Source organism: Vidua chalybeata, chromosome 19, assembly GCF_026979565.1.
Source record: "Vidua chalybeata isolate OUT-0048 chromosome 19, bVidCha1 merged haplotype, whole genome shotgun sequence".
Taxonomy (NCBI): domain Eukaryota; kingdom Metazoa; phylum Chordata; class Aves; order Passeriformes; family Viduidae; genus Vidua; species Vidua chalybeata.
The window spans coordinates 4,435,292-4,455,147 of record NC_071548.1 but is presented as its reverse complement, the minus strand read 5'-3'; the positions used below and the strand labels follow the sequence as shown (position 1 = coordinate 4,455,147).

At 46.2% G+C, this 19,856-nt stretch overlaps 1 protein-coding gene across 1 annotated transcript in view; it reads right to left on the bottom strand.

Annotated features, from left to right (window-relative positions):
- The window catches only part of UBE2O (ubiquitin conjugating enzyme E2 O), a 62,751-nt gene that overhangs the window by 11,576 nt on the left and 31,319 nt on the right, over positions 1 to 19,856 (bottom strand). Inside the window, exons 2-12 of the mRNA XM_053960292.1 lie at positions 17,476 to 17,535; positions 12,308 to 12,418; positions 11,524 to 11,621; positions 10,019 to 10,082; positions 8,178 to 8,321; positions 7,433 to 7,542; positions 6,475 to 6,625; positions 5,196 to 5,698; positions 2,315 to 2,469; positions 1,309 to 1,421; positions 120 to 245 (exon numbers count right to left, since the gene is read on the bottom strand). Coding sequence (XP_053816267.1) covers positions 120 to 245; positions 1,309 to 1,421; positions 2,315 to 2,469; positions 5,196 to 5,698; positions 6,475 to 6,625; positions 7,433 to 7,542; positions 8,178 to 8,321; positions 10,019 to 10,082; positions 11,524 to 11,621; positions 12,308 to 12,418; positions 17,476 to 17,535 — 1,635 coding nt within the window. The remainder of the gene's footprint in view (positions 1 to 119; positions 246 to 1,308; positions 1,422 to 2,314; positions 2,470 to 5,195; positions 5,699 to 6,474; positions 6,626 to 7,432; positions 7,543 to 8,177; positions 8,322 to 10,018; positions 10,083 to 11,523; positions 11,622 to 12,307; positions 12,419 to 17,475; positions 17,536 to 19,856) is intronic.

The following is a 19,856-nucleotide window of genomic DNA, read 5'->3' as shown; positions in this document are numbered from 1 at the left end:
CAGACAGAGCTCTGATGTGTTACTCATGACAGCAGGGGACACCAATACAAAACCAGGAAGCTAGGGAGTTTATTTAGGATGCCCGTGTGGGGCCTGTGGTCACCGTGCCCAGGACCCACCTCGTCCTCCTTGGCCGCGGCTCCGTCCGAGTTGCCGATGCGGATGACGATGTCGGTGGTGCGGAAGCGAAAGTCGGGGTGATCGGCAATGTCGTACACGCTCACATCCTCCTCCTCCCCGATCAGCTGCACGGAGACACAGTGCAACATGTCAGCCCCACGAGGCTGCACTGACCCCCAGAACACACCTTCAGCCCTCCAAAGCACTTTGTGTTTTATTTGATCCCTTTTCAGCTGCTCCAACAGCCTGCAAGGGGCTGCTGCTGTCCCTCTTTGTCACCTCATCCAGTCACATGTGGATCAAGGCACAACAGAAGGAAGCAGATATTCTGTCTCATCTGCTCACCCTCACTTTTACCTCAGGGTCCATGTCACCATGATGAGGAGATGTGCAACCACAGTGTTTTATTCCCTTCTGAACACCCAGATTTCTCAAAGCAGTTCACTGGGGCCCAAAGGGCAAGAGCTTACTTTTGAAATTATCCAATGCAACAGGGAGTATATGACAAAAAACCTTGTCATTTAATGGGAAACATATTTCCTTTGATTTCTCCTGGAGAAAGAGAGCTAGGAGCTCATGAATTATGAGTAATAAGTGAAGCACAACCCCAGGCCAGACACGTGTTCTGCTTCTGCATATGAAGGGCCCTGCTCAATTATGACAATGTGGCCTGGCAGGCTAAGACAAAGCAGTGTCGAGGCCCCCTCTCAGCTCCAACTAGACTGCAGTCTATCAAGACTCTGGAAAATAGAGCATTCCTATAAATCCCAAGAAAAAGGCATTAGGGTAACTACGGGCAATAGTACCTGGCAGAGGCAAGCACAACAAGGTGCAATAGATTGATCCTCTTTCTATGAACCATGCAAAGACATGGGGAGGAAAAATTCTTATAGTGAACTCAATAATCAATTGTCTGTGACTACTTTAGCAAAAATATTTATCCATACCAGAACCTGATGATACCACAGGATGTAAATTATCTACCTGGTCTTTGCCACCTCACAGGCATCTACAAGTATGAAGTGACATCACCTCTAGCTAAGTCTCCCATGCCCATAAGCACTGCTCCCTTCCTCAAGGACACACAATCAATGCGGAGCTGATTTCCAGGCTTATCTGTGAGGTTTGTGTTATTTTGTGGCTGCTTTCTCTTCACTGGTTGCAGCAGGCACTGGGTCCTGCACTTACCTCCACATCATCTCCACTGGGTTTCAGCTTGAACCACTTCACCACACAGGTACGACCGATGTGGTCCCCAGACTGCACCACTCCATACAACCCAGGATCCTGGGAGCTCTGAGCTATTGGTCACAATGGTAGGGAATAAAACAGACAAATCAGGCAAAGGAGCACAGACTTTGCTCAGTGACTGAGGCTGTCAGCTCCTGGGCTCTCATGGCTAAAGCCTTCCACTTGTGAATGGCATGAGGAAAAACACTTCTTCCTACACAGTGAGAATTGTTGCCAAACTAGAATGGTAGAGCTGGAACTGACGGGTAACTTTAGTTTCCACAGACTACGTGTAACCCAGAAGACCAGTCAGACATTACTCATCAGAAATGGCCACATAAAACAGCCTCTCTTTATGCTAAGCCAGCTTTCCTGCTTCCCAGCCTGAGTGTCTTCTGGTCCCCACTGCTGAGGGTCTATCCTTGCTAGAAAAGGAGCTGAGAGCCAAATGGCATCATCAATATTTCATATCCAAAAAACTGTAAGTCTCCTTGAACTTGTCCTGTGGCCCTCACTAGCATCACCAATTGTTTCGGTGAAGAAAAGGGATTCAAGAAGAGGCCTCTGGACCCCAAAACTCTCAATGAAAAAAACATGAGGGTCATGGTAAATCAACCATACAGAGAAAACAGCCTGAGGTAAGCTGTTTGTTTCTCCCCTCACTCTGGGACCGAGCTCAGAGCTGTTGGCACTTTCAAGGTTGGCAACTCCTGCTCAGCAGGAATACTGAAAATCCTAGTTTGGATCCTTGGTATTTATTCTTTCCACATCCTTCCTGTTGTCATACTTCACCTTTGTTATGTAAATAATGGTTCTCTGCTGCCATTCCCACCAAGACAGCTGAATCACTGCTGTCCCTGTCAGGTGCCCACCCCAAGTGAGCACTAACAGCTACAGGGCAAATTAGGGGAATCCAAACTGAGCCATACTGTGCAATTAAGAGCATTGTTCTGACATCCAATACCTCTTTTGTCCACCACAAAATCGCCGGGGCAGAACTCATTGTTGTCCAGGTGATGGACAGGGATCAGCTCATTGGAGCGGATGTTTGTCTCCACGGTGCCATCCTGCCACATCACGTCAGCTGAAGTCATCGTGGTCACCACTTCCACAGCAACCCTGGCAGCACACAAAGGCAATGAGTTGCCAAAGGGAACATCAGGGATCAAGATGGACCTCAGCACCACAAAGGTACACAGATCAGCAGGCTGGGAAGCAAGTCAGGAAACCCCGTGTAGAACACATGGACACAGCTACACAGCAGGCTTTGTTTTGATGGGTTCTCAACCCCTGCAGGTGTTACATTGCTGAAGGAGGACTGACTTTTCAGGGAGCTCCTGCTGAGTTCACTTTTATTCCTATGGAGGCAAATTAACATCTACTAGGACCCACTTTCTGCCCCTGACAGAAGCATGACAGGAGCTTCAAATAGTTTGAAGCTTGAGATCTTCTCCACTGGAGCACCTTCCAGCTCTGAGGAGTCTTTGAAATTAGAAGAACACATGACTGGAAAGATAAATTATCACAGCCCTTCCAGAGAGAAAAAAAAACAAAATAAAAAGAAAAGAGGCTACACACTGAATGTGGGTAAAGCAAAAGGATTTTTTCTAAAAGGGAAAAATGTCCTTCCCAGCTGTTCAAACATATATGTGTCTCTGCAGCACAGAAATTAAATCCAAACACGCCACAATTGACCACATGCTGGTTCTCTGCTGTGGGGCTTGAGGAGGCAAAGTGCTTGGGCAGGAGAGACAGCCTAGCTGGACACTCTTCTAATGAGCCCTCCACTAATTTCATCCCTCCTACAGCACATAACAAACCAAATCCTACAGAACAGAACAAACCAAATCCCACACTGGCTTTAAATCTTTCCTCTACTTTGCTGGCCAGGCCTTCCAGAATAACAGAAGTGCTGGATTTATGTTGGTTTCAGAACCAAATCAGAAAGAAGATACAATAGGCAAATACAGCTGTTTGCCCCCAGCCCTGTTTTTATTAATGTCAGATAAATATTTTTAAATGGAAACAAGATGAAGTTTTTAGCAGGGCCAGCACTCAACAGTAGAAATTATCAGAGAAGGGTCTGTAACAGGCCACGTGTGTGCGTGATCCACAACAAGATGGTTTCTGGGGGACATAGGACATGTCTGGTGGACATAGGACATGTGCTGCTGAGGATGGGAGTGGAAAGGCCGTGCAAAGAAATGAGGCTCTCTTGTCTGCAGCAGTGGCTTCAAACAAAAATCAAAACTTGATGTTAATAAAAATCCCTGTAATACCCTCACTAAAAGATATCCAGCGGTCTGTGTGCTGCACAGAGAGCTGCAGCAGGTCACTCACTGATGGCAAAGCCACATGCTGAGCTGGCCCCTGCAGCCAGGCTGCCCAGGAACTGACACATCACATGTGGCGACCAAGTGCAGGCAGCCCAAGCACTCGGCATTTCTCAGCAGTGCCTGGCAGAACATCTCTGATGACCAGAGAAACATCTGATTCCTCAGCACCCCAGAGGAATATTCAACAGCACTGGCCCCTCACACTGAGCTGTGCCCAGCTGCCACAGTACCCTTCACAGCATCAGCTGGGGGCTCTCAGTCTGTGCTGAAAAAGCCTCTAACCCCTACTCTGTGTCATGGTTATCTCTGCATCTCCTTGTATGGAGCTGCCCTGATCCAGCACTGGAATTTCTTGGGGCTGGCACAGGGATTTCTCCCCACTGCCTGTATGGTACAGGGAGTCACCAGGTGCCCCAGCTAGCTCTCCTTAGCAAAACCTTCAGTAAAACAGAGACGCTCAGCGGGGGAGTGAGACATGAAGAGTGAACCGAGAATCCGCTCCCAGGAACTCTATCACACACTCCCATTTTTTCTCACACTTGGAGCTCTGCTGGGCTTTGTGACCTTCAAATCTAATTTCTCCAGAACTTACAAGGACTACAAGAATCACTCACAGGCAAGGCTAAATACCTACAAAAAATGCAAATGAAGTTCATGACATTCTCAAACTAGTGGATCTCCTGAATAATCTCTGATAATGTCACTTTCCTGGGAGAATTCTCATGTTCTCTTGCACCAATTGATGCAGAATCTGTACACAACTAAGCAGCTCAGTGAAGCCTGAAGACAGGCAGACCACTTGTCAGATGTCCTTGCATCCCATGAAAACAGTTTAAACATTCCTAAGTTAAAGGCCAAAACTGCTGAGATCCAGTTTTATCTAGAAATGGGCAGATACATGCAGTGCTCCCTCCCCCAAGCTACTGAAATCAATTCCTCCAAGGCTCTCAAGGAGTGAGTGCAATTTATTAATTAAAAAATCCTAGTATTAAGAAGTATACTGCTGGCAAAAATTGCAGATCTCTGCAGAGCAGGGCCAGGATAAGAGAGACCATGGCAGTACTACCACCTGCCAGCTCAGAGCTCCATGCTGCTCTGGAGACAGCTCTCTAGGATAAGCTGTCCATTCCTAGCATGGTTTCTGCAGAAGCTGCCAATAAGGTAACCAATTAGTGTCATGTTTAAGCTGTGTGATCTTTATTCACCTCTTTCCCTGCACACAGAGTCTAGCAGAGCACAGATATGCTGTCGATGCCCCGAGGCACAGCTGAAATGGAATAGCATCAGTGTCAGGTCACATGGCCCCAGTTTCATCAGAGGCTGGACTGAGACCAGGCTGATTCCACACAGGCCACTGCACAGTCATCACAAGATAATTGCTGTCAGTTACTACCAACTGGTGCCCAAACTCCCCATCATCCTGCACCTGAGTTCAGGTGGTGCTTTACAGCTGAGCACTTGGGAAGGGAGATTTTGGCAATTACACAGGGGTGTAGAAATCCAGCTCACCTGTCTCCCGGCTTAAACTCTCGTGAAACCTTGGTCTTCTTCTTCTTGTGCTTCCGCTTCAAGTTTTTGATGGAAAGAGGGATGCTCTTCTTGCGGCAGGTGCCACTGCCACTCTGGGACGAGGCAGTGGAGCTAGCAGAAGAGGTGACAGAACTGGTGTCATCAGTGTCATCAGCTGCCTCATCGTCAGCATCCTGCTCCATGGACTGCAGCCGGTAGTCAGGCAGCCCTTCCTCCTTCAGGAGAAAGGGAGGCTGCTGCTGCCGTGCTGCTGTTCCCCCTTTCTCCTTCCCTGTTTCTTCAGGCTGCTCCTCCTTTCTCTCCCCAGGACTTGGTGCACTGTTGGAAGAGTCATCCAGATCACACTTGGATTCAGGCTTAAGCTCTTCTGATTTTTGGTCAGCAGCTGCAGCAGACTCTTTTTCAGGGGCTTCACTGGTGCCCTGAGACTCCGGGGAGCAGGACATGATCTTCACGATCTGCTTCTTCAGCAGCCGTCTCACCTGAAGAGAGCAGACATGGGTCAGACCTGTGCCTGGACACTCATCAGGCTGCCAGCCAGCCTGGGGAATGCTCAGCTTTGTGCAGGAAAAACAGCACCTATGGGGCTCTGCAAATTTCACCTGCACCAGACTACTCTGCAAACCAGCATCTCACAGTGCTCTGCTTAGGAGCAGCACTGCACTAGCCCAAGTAAAGTGAGCTTTGCTCCTTCAGCTTATTTTAACCATGTATTGAACTTTTTTGTTATGGAAGGTCACAAGAAGCTGCCCAATTAAGTCCATGTAACATGCAAAGACATGCAGAGAGGTCACCATCTACACACCGATGACATCCTGTTATTCTAGGAACATCATGGCTCTACAGCCAGCAGGTAGAGACCACAGCATGACTCAACTGGCCTAGGAAGCAAAAACAACTTCCCTGTTTCACTGTAGCAAGGATTTAACGGAACATTTCAGCTCCATGAAAATGCTAAGGAAAACAACATGTTTTTAAGTCCCAGCTGTCACAGCACACTTGACCCCTGCAAGGTGACACTTCTGTGTTGAGGCCCTGTTCATGTTCTCTCAAGGTGTTAGCTGCATGCTTCACCTGGAGCAGTCAGACTGCTCCACAAGGTGACTTCCCTGCTGGCAACAACAAGCCATTACTCTTCACAACCACTTCAGGTGTCACATTTCAGACCACATGACTACCAGGAAGATCTCTGCTTTAAAAGCAACAGTGACCACAAAAGCTTAGAGAAGTCAACGCCTCCCTCAACCCCTCAACTCACCTTTTTGGCTACTGATCCTTCACCCAGGACACAGTTCCTCTCTGGACATTCACAGGTGATTTTTGCAGGTTCCACTTTGTCGGGGAACACGTAGAGGCACCTTTCCCCAAGCTGCCTTTGGGCATGGTCAAAGCACCCCAGACGCTTTACCCTGGCAGAACAGGAGAGCCGTGAGCACAGAACAGTAACAGAACCCAGCAGTGCCCAGAGCCTTCACAGGGCTGGCGTGGCCTCACACCAACAGTGCTGCTGCAGGGGTGGCAGAGCACCACACCAAATCATTTCCAGGCACACAATTCTAAAGGAGAAGGGGGAATCTCACCAGGGACTGGGTGGGGATACAAAGGGTTTGGGTGGGACACAAAGCACTCCTCTCCCTGTAGCTCCCCCCTTCCCCCCAGAAAGAGCTGCCAAGAGACATTTGGGGTTTTTTGCTGTAATTTGAGAGTTGCTCCCCTCCAGTGCAGGAGCTCCAGGCAGAACCCACACTGACAGTGCTGCTGCTCATCTGACTTGTCTTTTGAGCTTTCCCAGCCCATTCCAGCAGCTGCAGCCTGCAGAGGGCACCAGTTACTGCCTGAGCACCAGCCCGGGCTGCAGCCGCACCCCTGAGCCCCACCCCTGACACACACGGAGCTGCAGCCTGCTCCAGGCAGGAGTGGAAGGATAGGAGAAGAAGGAAGCTGCTGCCAGACACCTCTCTGTTGACCTACCAGCTGGAGAGAACTTGGCATTAGCAGGATGCTTGTCCTCGTGCTGGTAACTCAAGTGTCTGCTAAACTAATTTGGAAGTTGCTCTTTCATATTTTTGAAGCTCTGGGATATGCAGGCATGCAATGTGGAAAAAAAAATCCCGCTGGAAACAGCAGCATTGTGTCTCTTCACTTGGTAGGCCTGTCACCCACAGTCTCCAGGGCCTGAGTGCTGGGAGTGAAAAAAGGTTTTCAAGGGATCTCACCTGGACAGCTTCTCCTGGCTGATTATTGAGGGAGGAGGGCTCACACTGTCAGTACCTCCAGGACAGAAGCTTTTAGTGATCCAAGTAACCTTTAGTTCTACCACCTGTACCTACAATGTAGTGACAGAAAAGGCAATTACACATTTCAGAGACTTTCCCAGACCAGTGTCTCAGATCTGAAAGTTTATGTACAGGAAAGTGTAAACCTGCTTTCATCATTTAATATGGGCAAGTGAAGTTTCACCACATCCAGGACAATCACAGTGCCCCCATAGCCTGACCCCTGACAACAGATTCTACAGCTTTTATCTTCAAGGAAAGACAAGTGACTTGGGAAGGAAGCTATGGTACATGTAAATCAGCAGTCCAATGTCACAAAGAGATATGCTAATGGACTTGGAGCTGCTCCTTCTTTAAGCAAAGAATCAGCAATATTTCTCCCTTTTTGGACAGCATGCAACATTAAGTTTCAATAGAAGATGTGCTCCTATTGCCCTAATGATCAGCAGTACTGCCCTCTGAGTGTGCTGACACATGATTACTTTACAAGGTGCCAGCAGGGACCCTCGCTAGGATGCTAAAAAGTCCTGCCAGTCCCCAGTGAGAAATTTGTCACCTCAGAACACCACAGCCACAGCACATTTGCTCTTGGGAGGTTACCATGGCAAGCTGACTCTGCTCCAAACAGCCAGCCAGGGACCATGCAAGGCAGAAGGTGGCCATGTGTCAGGGTATCAGTCCTTACCTCTTCCACCACCACTCTGAACTTGCTCTTTGTGCTCAGAACAGGCTTCACACCCGAGAGCCACTGCACGCTGGAGAACACTTTAGATGGCCCGATGAGGACTTGTCCAGGATAAAAGCCATATGAATCATCAAAGAAGAGACCCTGTGGGAGTAATGGAGGGGAGAAAAACAGCATAAAGGACTCTAAGATTTAATATCCCAGCATTTCCCTTCCACCTTTTGTGATCTGTACAATTAACTATAAAGGTAAAGTCTGCAAGATGCCCATCTCCTGTATCTTGTCCTCTCCTGAAGGCAAGCCAGCAGTTCCTATAGCAACCTGCTCTGTCATACATCCAAACAGGACCAGGACTTGGTGCAGGAGAAGCAAAGGTACTTGCAAGAAACAAAAGATGCATATTTCCACACAGAGGTTCTCAGTAACAAGGTAGCCAAGGTCAGCAGGGCAAGGACATCTCTCTCTTTTCCATGCTCTAATTCAAGCACCTGTATCTTTCAGAGGCAAAGGATGTGTGCCTTCACTCCTCTGCTTGTCAAATTTAATGTGTAAGTATTATTCTTGTCTCAGGTGGATTAGTTAATACGACAGTTCTTTGAAAACAAAAACAGGACAGTAAACACAACAATTGCTTTCCTAGAGCTCCTTCCCACTGATACTGAGATTCAGAGTGTGGGGGCGGACAGAGCAGTTTAGGGTAGATAAAATACTGAGCATAAAACTGCATTGAGTCTTGTAATTTGTCAGAGGGGATAAGAGCAGTGTGACAAGATCTAAGTCAGGTAACCATCTAACACACAGCAATTCTGAGCACAGGATCAAGAGTAACACTGGAGACAGCCTGTGATTCAGCCCAAACTGCGATTCCCCAGAGGACTCTGTACACTTTAAAGGCAGCCTGACTCAAAACAAGCCATCTCTAAATTGGGTAACCAGAAGCTAAATGTTGCTACAACATCCATTTAGTGAGCAGAAAACACACTGCACAACCCAAAGTAGCAGAGACTGAGGTATTGGAGAATATCGAGTGACAGACCACTCCTTTTCTGTACAGAACCAGAAAACCACAGCAGCACATCCTATTGAACTGATATTCCATTTACTCTTCAACAAGCTGGCATCAAGTTTTAGCAGAAGTGCAGTTTTAGATCAAAGGGACCTTTGCTTTGAAGGCTGGGAAGGATAAGAGCTCAGTGCTTTGCTAGTTCCTAAGAATCACACGTCATCCTCTGCCATCTCCCATCACTGCTGCCAGCAGTGCAGCAAGGCCCTTAGGAAGAACAAGCAAGCTGTCATCAGCCTTTGAAGGTGAGAGAGGTTAGATCCCATCACACAGCAAACTGTTTTACCCAAAAGCAAGCAAAACCTTCCCTGCCACATGATTTGGAAAATGCCAGTATGGTGGCATGTCTCAGTTCAAAAAACTCCACGGACTGCAGTAACAAGAGACATTCTCTTACATGACCTGAAAACCTGCTTCTAGCAGAACACCTATTAAACAAAACACCTTTTTCCAGAAGAGGAATAGTTTTTAAAAGCAGTAAATTGAGTAAGAGCCTTTAGAAGCACATGCAGATAGAAGGAGCAGTGAGTGAACTGCCTTGACACCAGCCAGCTGACAGTGTTACACAAGTTGTTTACAAAGAAACCAGTTGGATGTATCAATTGTAATATCTCCTCAAACCTTGCTCATGACTAACTTCAGCTTTAAACTGTTACTGTAAGTGATAAAGTTTCAGGACTAATAAATGCCTATGAATTTTGCCTTCTCCCTCCCTCCTGCATAAAAAGTTTCCAAGACAAAGTTGATCAAAGGACTCTCAGGAGAGCCGGCAGCTCACCGAGTCACTGACGTGGGGACAAACATCATACAGCTTGGCTCCATCTTCTGTGCTCATGGAACACCTGGAAACAGACAGGAGACACATGGTCACATTTCCAGAGCCATCCACCCCAAAAGCAAACAGCACCCAAGGAACTGACACTGCCTGAGCAGGTCTGGCCATACACCCAGCAGTGTATCACTGAGCTTTTATGGGCACTGGTTATAGACAGGCTGTAAAAGCATTAAAGGTATCTAAAGGTCCCATTCAACATGTGAAAAACCAAGCTAAGTAACAGGCTGGGTGCTGGACAAGATCTGTCGGCTGCAGAGGTCCCATCTGTTACTCACACCATGCTGGGACCTAAAGGCAATTTGGGCATATTTTCTTTAGTGATAGCTTCATTTCCAGAGTAAGTTCTGGTGGCATTTGAAATGATTCATTAGGAAGAGGTTTTGCAAGCAGTACTTCACTTTACACAGCTGTGCAGGAGCCGGTACAAGATTCCAAGCAACGTTTTAAATTGCACCAGTAACTGCAGGCATTACAGATAGATGTGTGGCTATTTTTCTCTCCTAGTTTAATGCAGTTTTAAGAACCTTCCAGCCTGGGTTAACTGCACAGTAACACAGTCAAACTCTCAGATGCATCCACCAATCATCTGCTACAGCTCCCACATTAGTCACTTCTCTTAGACTCAGAGCTGGCTGCAGGATTGGGGATTTGATTGTTGTGTTTTAAACATCAATGTCAACACTCAATTTACAAGACAGATGGGCTACTCCCCAGCTGCCAGGCCCATACGCCTCTTGGCCCTCCACTGGTTCCTTCCTTGCCTTGCATCAAGAGTTTGTTGGATAAGACAGGCCTCAGTAACAGAGAATATAGTAAATCTGTAAGGGTTAGCATGCAAGTCACTGTCTCATATGCAAGAGAAACAGAATTCAGATCCTTCTGCTGGTTTTGCAGAAATTTCCCCATATTTTTCTTTCAATATCTCTGGTTAAATCTTTCTCTAGGCTTTGGATTGTGTTTTCATTTATAAAAAATTCAGTGAAAAAGAAAGCTGTTCTATCTTGGGTAGCTTTTTCATCTTCGATAGAAACCACTAGCCTGCAAATTTCCACCATTTCACAGACCCTTTTTTAAGGTAAGAATTCTCCCTGAATCTCGGTAAAGTTATGCTCTCCTACTGAGAAATAGTCTGGAACAACCACCCATCTTAAACAGCTACTTTTGCAGAGGAGAAACAGTTTAAAGACCAACATGCTTTATTTCTGGAGCACTGATCTGCTGGGATTGGAAAAAACTGTCACTTTTCAGACTATAGCTTTTCCAGAGGGTTGTCAATGAATCTCAATGTTTTCAGAGAAAGAAGTATTCTCTTGCTCTACATCAGAAGATCATGCAAGCAGATAACTTATCACTATGTAAATGAAGCCCAAACTGTTTCTTGTTCTTATAAAACAGATCAGGATTGTGAAAACCGGGGGGACAGTTTTCTACACGAAGGAGAGAAGTACCTGGCTCCATTGGAGAGCTTGAGGATGACCTGGTTCTTCAAGTCATAGACCTTGCCCAGCCAGCAGTCATAGGCTATGTAGTCACCATACATGAAAGGCTGTGATGAAAACAGGAAACAAAACTTTAAAAATAATTGTTGTAGCTGGAGCCAATTTTATCACTAAGACTAATTTTTCATCCCAGAGGAGCTCATATCCTACTGTCTCTTGCTGCAGGCTGTGACTTGGGATGTATCATGACATTCCTGCTCTTCACTTCCAAATTATCTTTATCTCAGAGGAAAAAGAACAATGAAAGAACAATGAAACCAACCAGTTGGTTTCCACCTGGTCCCTGGAAACCAACTATCCACTCAAAGAGAGAAACAGATATGTTTGAGACTGTTCCAGCTCAACAGAAACATGCTTGACTCATCTCAGCATTTTTATAGCCTGTTTAAGCAGCAGTGGTGTCGCAGCTCAGCAGCTCTGGGCCACGGGCTGCCCTGGTCAGGTTGCCACACCAGCTTTCCACACTCAGTGCAGGAGTTCTCACATAATTTGATGTCAGTCTAGCTCTTCAAGACAATTTGGTCTCAGCAATGTGATGAGAAACACAGAACAGATGGGGAGATGAGGAGATGCTGCATCATCATCTGCTAGGGAGGTTTTTAAAATAAAACCAAACCGCAGATGCATCTTGCACAACATGGATGCTTCGCCTTCAAGAAAGACTTGAAGTACAGCAGCATCCCTCCAAACCACCAGGCCCTGGCTCCCACGTGTATTTTGGCTGTGTTCTCACCCAGATATGCTGCAGGTCTTTGCTGTTGACAGGGTAAAGGATGCAGTTGGTTCCCACCAGCTTCACAGCACACTCGATGTTGACGTCAATTACGGTTCCACACTGACTGTCCTGAAAACACAAAAGGGAAAAAAGGTTTGTTACCTAGGGAAGGTCCTACACACAAATGTATGTGTTTTGTGTACAAGTCATAAGTTCAGAGACAAACTTCAAGACTAAACCCCCTATTATCCTTCAGGTCCTTGTTCTGCAGGGGCATTTCATACAACACTATTAAGAGCTCAGAAGGTGAGATCACTATTAAAGACCTATAATGTTTTCTTCACAGTTAGAATCTGAAATAGCTGCTAAAGCAGAGACTCCTACACCTGGTCAAATAAGACCATAGTGTATGAGGTGATAAATGATTTATTTGCTTTAAAGCAAGAGATTTACTTGCTTTAAAATTGCCTGGCTCCCAGCTCCACAGGACCACTGTGCAGGTACTGCCTTGAGTCAGCAAAGGCAGGGGCAGATCAGCAACAAAACAGAAATTCTTTAAAGCTGTTGTGACTTTAACACACAATTTTGAAGGACATTATAAATAGTCTCTATTTTGTGTCATACTGAAAAAAAATCTGGCACCTGTGGTCAAATATCAAGGTTTGCAGCCAGATAATTCACAGTTGGTCTAATTATAAGATGGTCTGTCATTATCTCCCTCACTTTTTAACAAAGTTTTAATCTTTTTTGTCCCCAAGAAAAGAAGACATGCTGTCAGGAGCCTTCTGGGGGCAGCTTGGCAGGGAGCACACAATGTACACGTTGCTCACACATATGGTGGGGGCCTGCAAGGAAGGACTGCTAACCCAAATACTGTCAAAGGCAGCAGCTGCCCTGGCCTCCTGACAGCTGGGACAATCGATAGTCTTATTTATTAAAGACCACAAGTCCATTATCAAAGCTGACTGAGGGCCAGCATCACAAATGCCCTGGTATGAGCTGTCCTTATCTCAAACATCAAGGTCTCTGCTCCAGCAGGACTCAAGCACAACACTCAAAGGGCTTATACCCTGCAAGGAGTGGATTTGTTTGCTCAGTTCTGTTCTTTCAACCACGGGAAATGTTTAGTCAAGGCTTTCACTCAGAGCCCTGGGCAGCCCTTGTGGGAGTTCAGGAGTTTGCTGGTGCTCAACTCATTCAGTTTCATCTTGAGGACTGGCAGTTGGAGCAAAGACAGTCCAGGGTAATTCCTGGACAGACTGCTCAGCCTTTTTGGCTGGCTTGCTTTCCACCTGCCTGCCTGCTGCTAGTTCTCTCCTCACCCCAGCCCAGTGCCCTGCAGCCCCGAGGCTCCCAAGGCAATGGGATCAGGAGAGTGGGGCCTGCCCCAGGCAGAGCTGTGCCAGCATGCCCAGGAGGGCTGGGAGAGCCAGGCTGGCAGACCCCAAAGCAGCAGGGGCTCATTCCCGCCACTGCTCCACATATCACTCCCATGCCTTTCCAGAAGGGCTGGGAAGCAAAGGGAGCCTTTCCCAGCTTCAGCTCCATTACAACAGACTGCAGCTAAGCTTGTTGCCTGCACAGGCTGCCAGGAAAGAGCCTAGCAGAGCTGTACCATCACTCTCACCTGAAAATGGTTGGCCAGAACTACTTTGGCTTCACAACAGCTGCTGCCAGCACGATTCGAGCTGTGGGATGAGCGAGGCCTGCTCAGAAGTGGCACCTGCTCAACAAACCCACAGCTTCTGCAGGCTACAGCACAGCCACCTGCCCTGCTTTTCCTCCAGAGTCAGCTAAAACAAGTATACCCATACCATCCTCTGGCTGTGCTTTGCAGTTCAGGCCCTGTGTTTTAGACTGTTTTTTGTTAGTCAGAACCAAAAAACCCTCCAGAAACAAGTGCCTTGTCCTACACTCTGCATTTCAAAATTAATTTTTCCTTTATCAGCAGCCAACACAACAGCAGCTCTGAGACATGATACAATCCAACACCTGTGATTTCTGTGGATCATATTGTCTCCTTGTCTAAAACCCATTTAATGGATGGTGAAAGCACAGCAAGCAATAAAACCAGGACTGCAGTGACTGATGTGCTCCAGCACCCTTCTGCCTGTTCTCTAAGAGAAGGTACCTGCACCATCCTAAAGGTGCCTCCCACCTAACACAGCTGGGTCCTATTAGTCATGGCCAAGAGCAACAGGTTTAGATCAGCCTGCTTCTCCTTCCAGTTATAAAATGCTTGAGCAAGTGCAGAGCCCTGTCTGTGGTTAAGAAAGCAGAGATCAATGTTGTGAGCAGCCCCAGGACTTACAGGGCTGTCAAATCACAATTCTCCTCCCTCACCTGGCCCCGAACCCTCCTTTATTATGAGTTTACTTATTTCCCTGTCACATGAAACGTTAGCCTGCGACAGAGAATGCAGATTTGCAGGCTGAGGGGTTCTGCTGAATCACTGAGTTTATAGCAATGCTCAGCAGTGCAGTCCCAGAAAGAGACATTGCCGACTTGTCTCATCTCCAGGGCAGGTCCTCAGCTGAGCACAGCTCAAACACACCTATCCTTTCGTTAGCTGATCCCATTAAAGGAGGGGCCAAATGAAACGAGCTGATATTTCACAGGTCCGTTACAAAAATCCATTCCCATCAATTCCAACAGCAGAACTGGAAAAGGGAGGAGACTGAACTGAGTGAGGTTCAAGCCTCACTCAACTCCACAATTGAGTGCACTCCCTAGATCTTGCTCCTGCTTCTTCAGGTACCCTGACATCATGCACCACACTGGAGATACTGAGTATTTAAGCAATGAATGGATTCCTTCCCCTTCAGAGACAAGGCTTTAAGGCAGACCAGCAAACTCCTATCCAAGACTGCAGCAGCCCTGGAAACACAGCCATCAATCCCATATCTTCCACCTCCCATCCTTCTACTCTTTCCCTCAGCATTCTCTTTTCTAATAAGAGGATCTTTACACCACCTTTATTCCTTTGTTTAAAAGGGACAGCATAGCCAGAATCCTCTGAAACAACAAAATCCAGTTGTCTGACAGATTACAGACCTACTTCTTACCTTTTCCCCAAATTAGCATATCATCTGGAAAAATTACCTCTGCCACTTTTGCTTCTCATCCAGCTGAATTAGACTTTCAGGCCCAACTGCATTCAGTGAAAATAATTTCATTTTATGCCTTTCCCCCTGAAGCAGTCTTTTCCCACACTCAGTGCTCAATGAGAAGCACATGGATTTTGAGTCAGCTCTCCTCTCTTGAGGAACAGAGGATTTCGAGTTCTTCTGGCTCAAGGTTAAAAACAAGCCCTAAGAGTGTGTGGAATACAGAATAAGTTCCACATTCTCCATTTGCCAGGCCAACTGGCGCAGGGCAACCATCCCACATCCTGAATTTGGCAGGCTGACACTTGCATGTTTTCTATTTTAAATGCTCCTGTAATTTTTGGAATATATCTGTTAGCAAGTGAAGGTTTTCTTTGGGATAAAGGGGGTTTATTGTTTAATTCACCCCCACTAACACATAGAAATATTTGAGGGTGAGGACATGGAAGTCATCCTCAGATTTGTTACGCTTTTTAATAGAGAAGAAATTAAGCTATAATCTCACCATCCCATCAATTAAAAAAATGAAGTTACTGGGCACAAGGGTCAAGCAAATACCATTATTTAAACATGTAAACCAACACTAATGAATGTGCAAGACAACTGCTGGGTACATATCTACCAAAGCATGTGCAGCAAGCCAGGGGAGCCAATTTCTGCTCAAATGAGAATGGAAATTGCAAACAAAAGCAGCACATCCATGTTTGCCAAGAGGAGAACAACCTGCTGTCCTGAAAGCTTAAAATTACTTTAAGAAGCACTGGATAACAAACAGTTGAGGGACAGGACTCAAAGCATGCCCCTGAGTGGAAAGAACATTCTGACAGCTCCAGCTGTGCCAGGTACAACATTGTGAACAGCCTATAATTCCAGTTTCTACCTGTTCATTGTTTTGGATGAGAACTCTTTCATAAAGCTGCAGTTTTAGAAAAATATGTTGACTTCAAATTTCCATTTCAAACAACCATTAAATTTCTTAAGGAAATACTTTGCTTCAGCAATTTTTAAATTATTATTCAAGCTTCTCATTCCTTTTTTTTTTCCTTTGTAATATGCTGTGAAAAAGGGAGTGGGTTTACTTTTATTAATTGACAAAAAAAGGCTTTATTTAAAAATAACAAAAACCCAAACAAGCCAGACAGGTCAGAGAATAGCCTTCTCTATCCCTGCACCAGGCTGCACACCATGTGGTCCAACTGCAGCAGTTAGTGGCCAGCTGCTTCCTTCATCACAGCCTTGGTACCCACATTGCTGGAAGCAAGTCAAGAGAAGATAGAGGCAAGCACATGGCAGGGCCATATGGCTCAGGGTTAGAGGTTAGCTCTGAGCCACAGCAAGAAACTGCCAACCTTGCTGAGCTCCTAAGGAGTGCACATCCCATCTAATCATCAATACTCAACAGTCTCCCCAGTATTCCCTATACAAAACCCAAATTCATACATCTCTGATAGGCACAAGTGCCATACAACTAGAACAGAGGGGCTGGGACATAGAACAGCATCCAGAAAGAGCAAAGGGAACAATTATCAGCTGCTGTTTAAGAACCAGCTTCTTTCTGTCAACCCAGCTGTGTTGGATGCTCCAGCAGTGCTGGGTTTGCTGAATTTCTGGGAAAAGCTGGAAAAGATGCTGCTTACTGTAGATTGAAAGGTGTGTCTGAAAATACTCCCTCCAAATTCTCTACCAGAGAACACAAAGAGACAAAGGCAAGTGGGGGAACTGGGATCTGCCCCCACTCCAACCTCCCTGTTAGGTCTGGGAGAATAGGTCCACAGTCCCCACATCTCAGAATGAATTAATGCAAAACTAAGAATGGCAGGGTAGACAGGCTTCTTGTCTCCTTCCCTGACCATGTCCAGGATTGCTTGCTCAGGAGACCTTTGCAGCTATGCAACTGCAGAGAGGCAGCCTTAGCAGAATTCCATTTTCACTGGAGGCAGCTAAGACTATCAAACACATGAAAAATAGAACATCCTCAAAGCGTTACTGTCCAGCTCCATTCAAGCAATTTGGCCAGTCCTAGAAACCTATGCAGCAGTATCACAATCAAAAAAGGGACGAAGGAAAAAAAGCACTTACACTGGAGCTCATGTGTCTGACCACATCTCGAGGGACCACTGAGCGATCTTCAAGCTTCAGCTAAGGAGAGAGAGAGAGAGAGAGATTGGCTTTAGTGATGACCCCAGATGATACTCAGTCAGAAATAACATGACAAATACAAATGCACAGTATCCCAATCCTCCAGACTGAGGAGGATTGCAGCGGAGGATGCTGAGGCACTTCCATACACAGAGTTAATCCCATTGGCACACTTGCAAAATCCAGTTGACAGATCTGGGGATCCATCCATGATTGTGCTCTAAGTCAGCAGACACATCAAAAAAGGTGCAGACATTGACTCATTCATCCCCTCAAGTCTCCCTCTCCTCTTCCTCTGCCTGCACCACGCATCATTTCCTACCCACATCCAGTCTATGTAGTAGAGAAGACAGAAGACACATGAAGCAGCACATCACACCACAGCTCTGTGTCTCATCCTGCACACTTTTTATCCAAGATACTCCCAAATATCTGTGGAAAGCCTGTTTGGCTTGGGACACATAAAGCAAGGTCCTGTACCGTAAGAAGTCTTGGCTGGCAGGGGAATAGTTGACAAATCCACTGCAGCAAGCACTTGTCTTGAAAAAAAAAGGAAAAGAAATAGCTGTTTCTGCACTTAGAAGCTCTCAGGTACACGCAGGTAACAAAACATCAATAAGGCCATGGATAAAGTCAAAGCACTGCTTACTCCAGCTCCTGCTAAAACACTTGCTGGCAAAGAGCTTGTTCTGGCAACAAAGGATGTGGTTAAACCATCTTTATGCACCCTACAGCAGCTCACACAGACCTGTGAACACCAGGAGTGCTACTGGAAAGGGAATGCATCACTTGATGAATCTTCAGTGATTAACCAAGTGATGTCCTTCCAAAAGTGGCCCTTCATCCAGCTGTTTCAGTGACCTCAAGACTACCTGCAGGCTATTTCATTAAGTGTTAAACAAGCTTAAAACTACAAAATGCAGCTGCCATTGAATACACTGGAATGCTACACGAGGGATGATGTCCTTTGAGAGGCCACAAGACTGAACTCCAATTTCAGGCTTGCTCAGCCTCCCAGTAACTCAGCTAAAATCTCCCTCTGCTGAACAGGGAGAAACATCATCTGCATTTCAGTGGTCCAGAAGTTATTTGCATTGGTTAATCACTGAGCCCTGCAAACACACTCATTACACACCCCGTGCTCTGGGAATGGCCACATGAACGCACCATCAGGGACAGAGCATCTCTCACATGTCACTTTCAGAACCAGCCATGCCACTGCTGCTGCATTCCCAGCTTTTCCTTGTTCATCCCAGCCTGAACTCCACTGTGCTCTGTCAGCATTTCATCCTAACGCACTCCCTGGCTTACAGCCTCCTTTACTAAATTAGACAAATCTATAATTCAAAGACAAGATCTGGAATTAAACCAAAGGACCTGAGTATTTATCATCTTCTTGACTGTGTGTTTCAGTAAGAGAGGAAGAGACCCAGCCAGGCAGGCTTTTAGACCCAACTTCTGGAGTCAGAACCACACCAGAGTGGGAAACCTGAAGCCCACAGCACATTTCCAGATTGTAGAATTGCTTTCACTGCCTCCCACATCCCACTGTGGTATATGGATAGATATCAATTTTTATAAAGTTTTCTAAAATTATTTGTTAAAGTAAGTACTGTATAGGCGGCCTTTTAAAATCCAGAATCAGGCTGCAACATTTACATTCCAGTAAGTAGTCAAGCATGAGGAGCAGTTTGGGTACTGTAACTGAAGTATTCTTGCTGCATAGCTCCAAGTGTATGAGGATACTTTCATTTCAAAATGCATTAGGGCTTAAATTGATGCATAATGTTTCAACACAGAACTCAGCCATACTGTTCCCTATGATGCAGCCTCTGAAGAACTCAGATCATTAAGATGATTCTATGTTACCCAGCAGCAGCAATATCTTTGGGTTAGGTCAATGCTGGTAAATCACAGAAGCTGTAAATCAGCAGCATTCCCATTTTGTGATCCTTCCTCAGGAATATAAATCATACCAATTCTTCCCAAAGCAAAGCATAAAACTTCCTCTACAGGGGGACTATATTTAACCTATTTTCAATTCTCTTGGCTTTTAAAGGTAGCACTATTTTCAGCTTCATGTGCCAGACCCACCTGTCTCAGCAGCAAGAAAAAGCAAGCCAAGGAGCAGGCAGAATGCCATCATCAACAATAAATACTTCACAGGTCTGTCATGTCAAAAAGACTCAAAATCCACGAGCAACCCAACCAGAGTGAGCTGGAATGGCTGCTGATGAACACAACAGTTCAGTGATTCCTCCTGTCCTCTGTCACACCCAGAGCAATGTGATCATCAACCAGTGGACAGCCTCCCTCCCCCA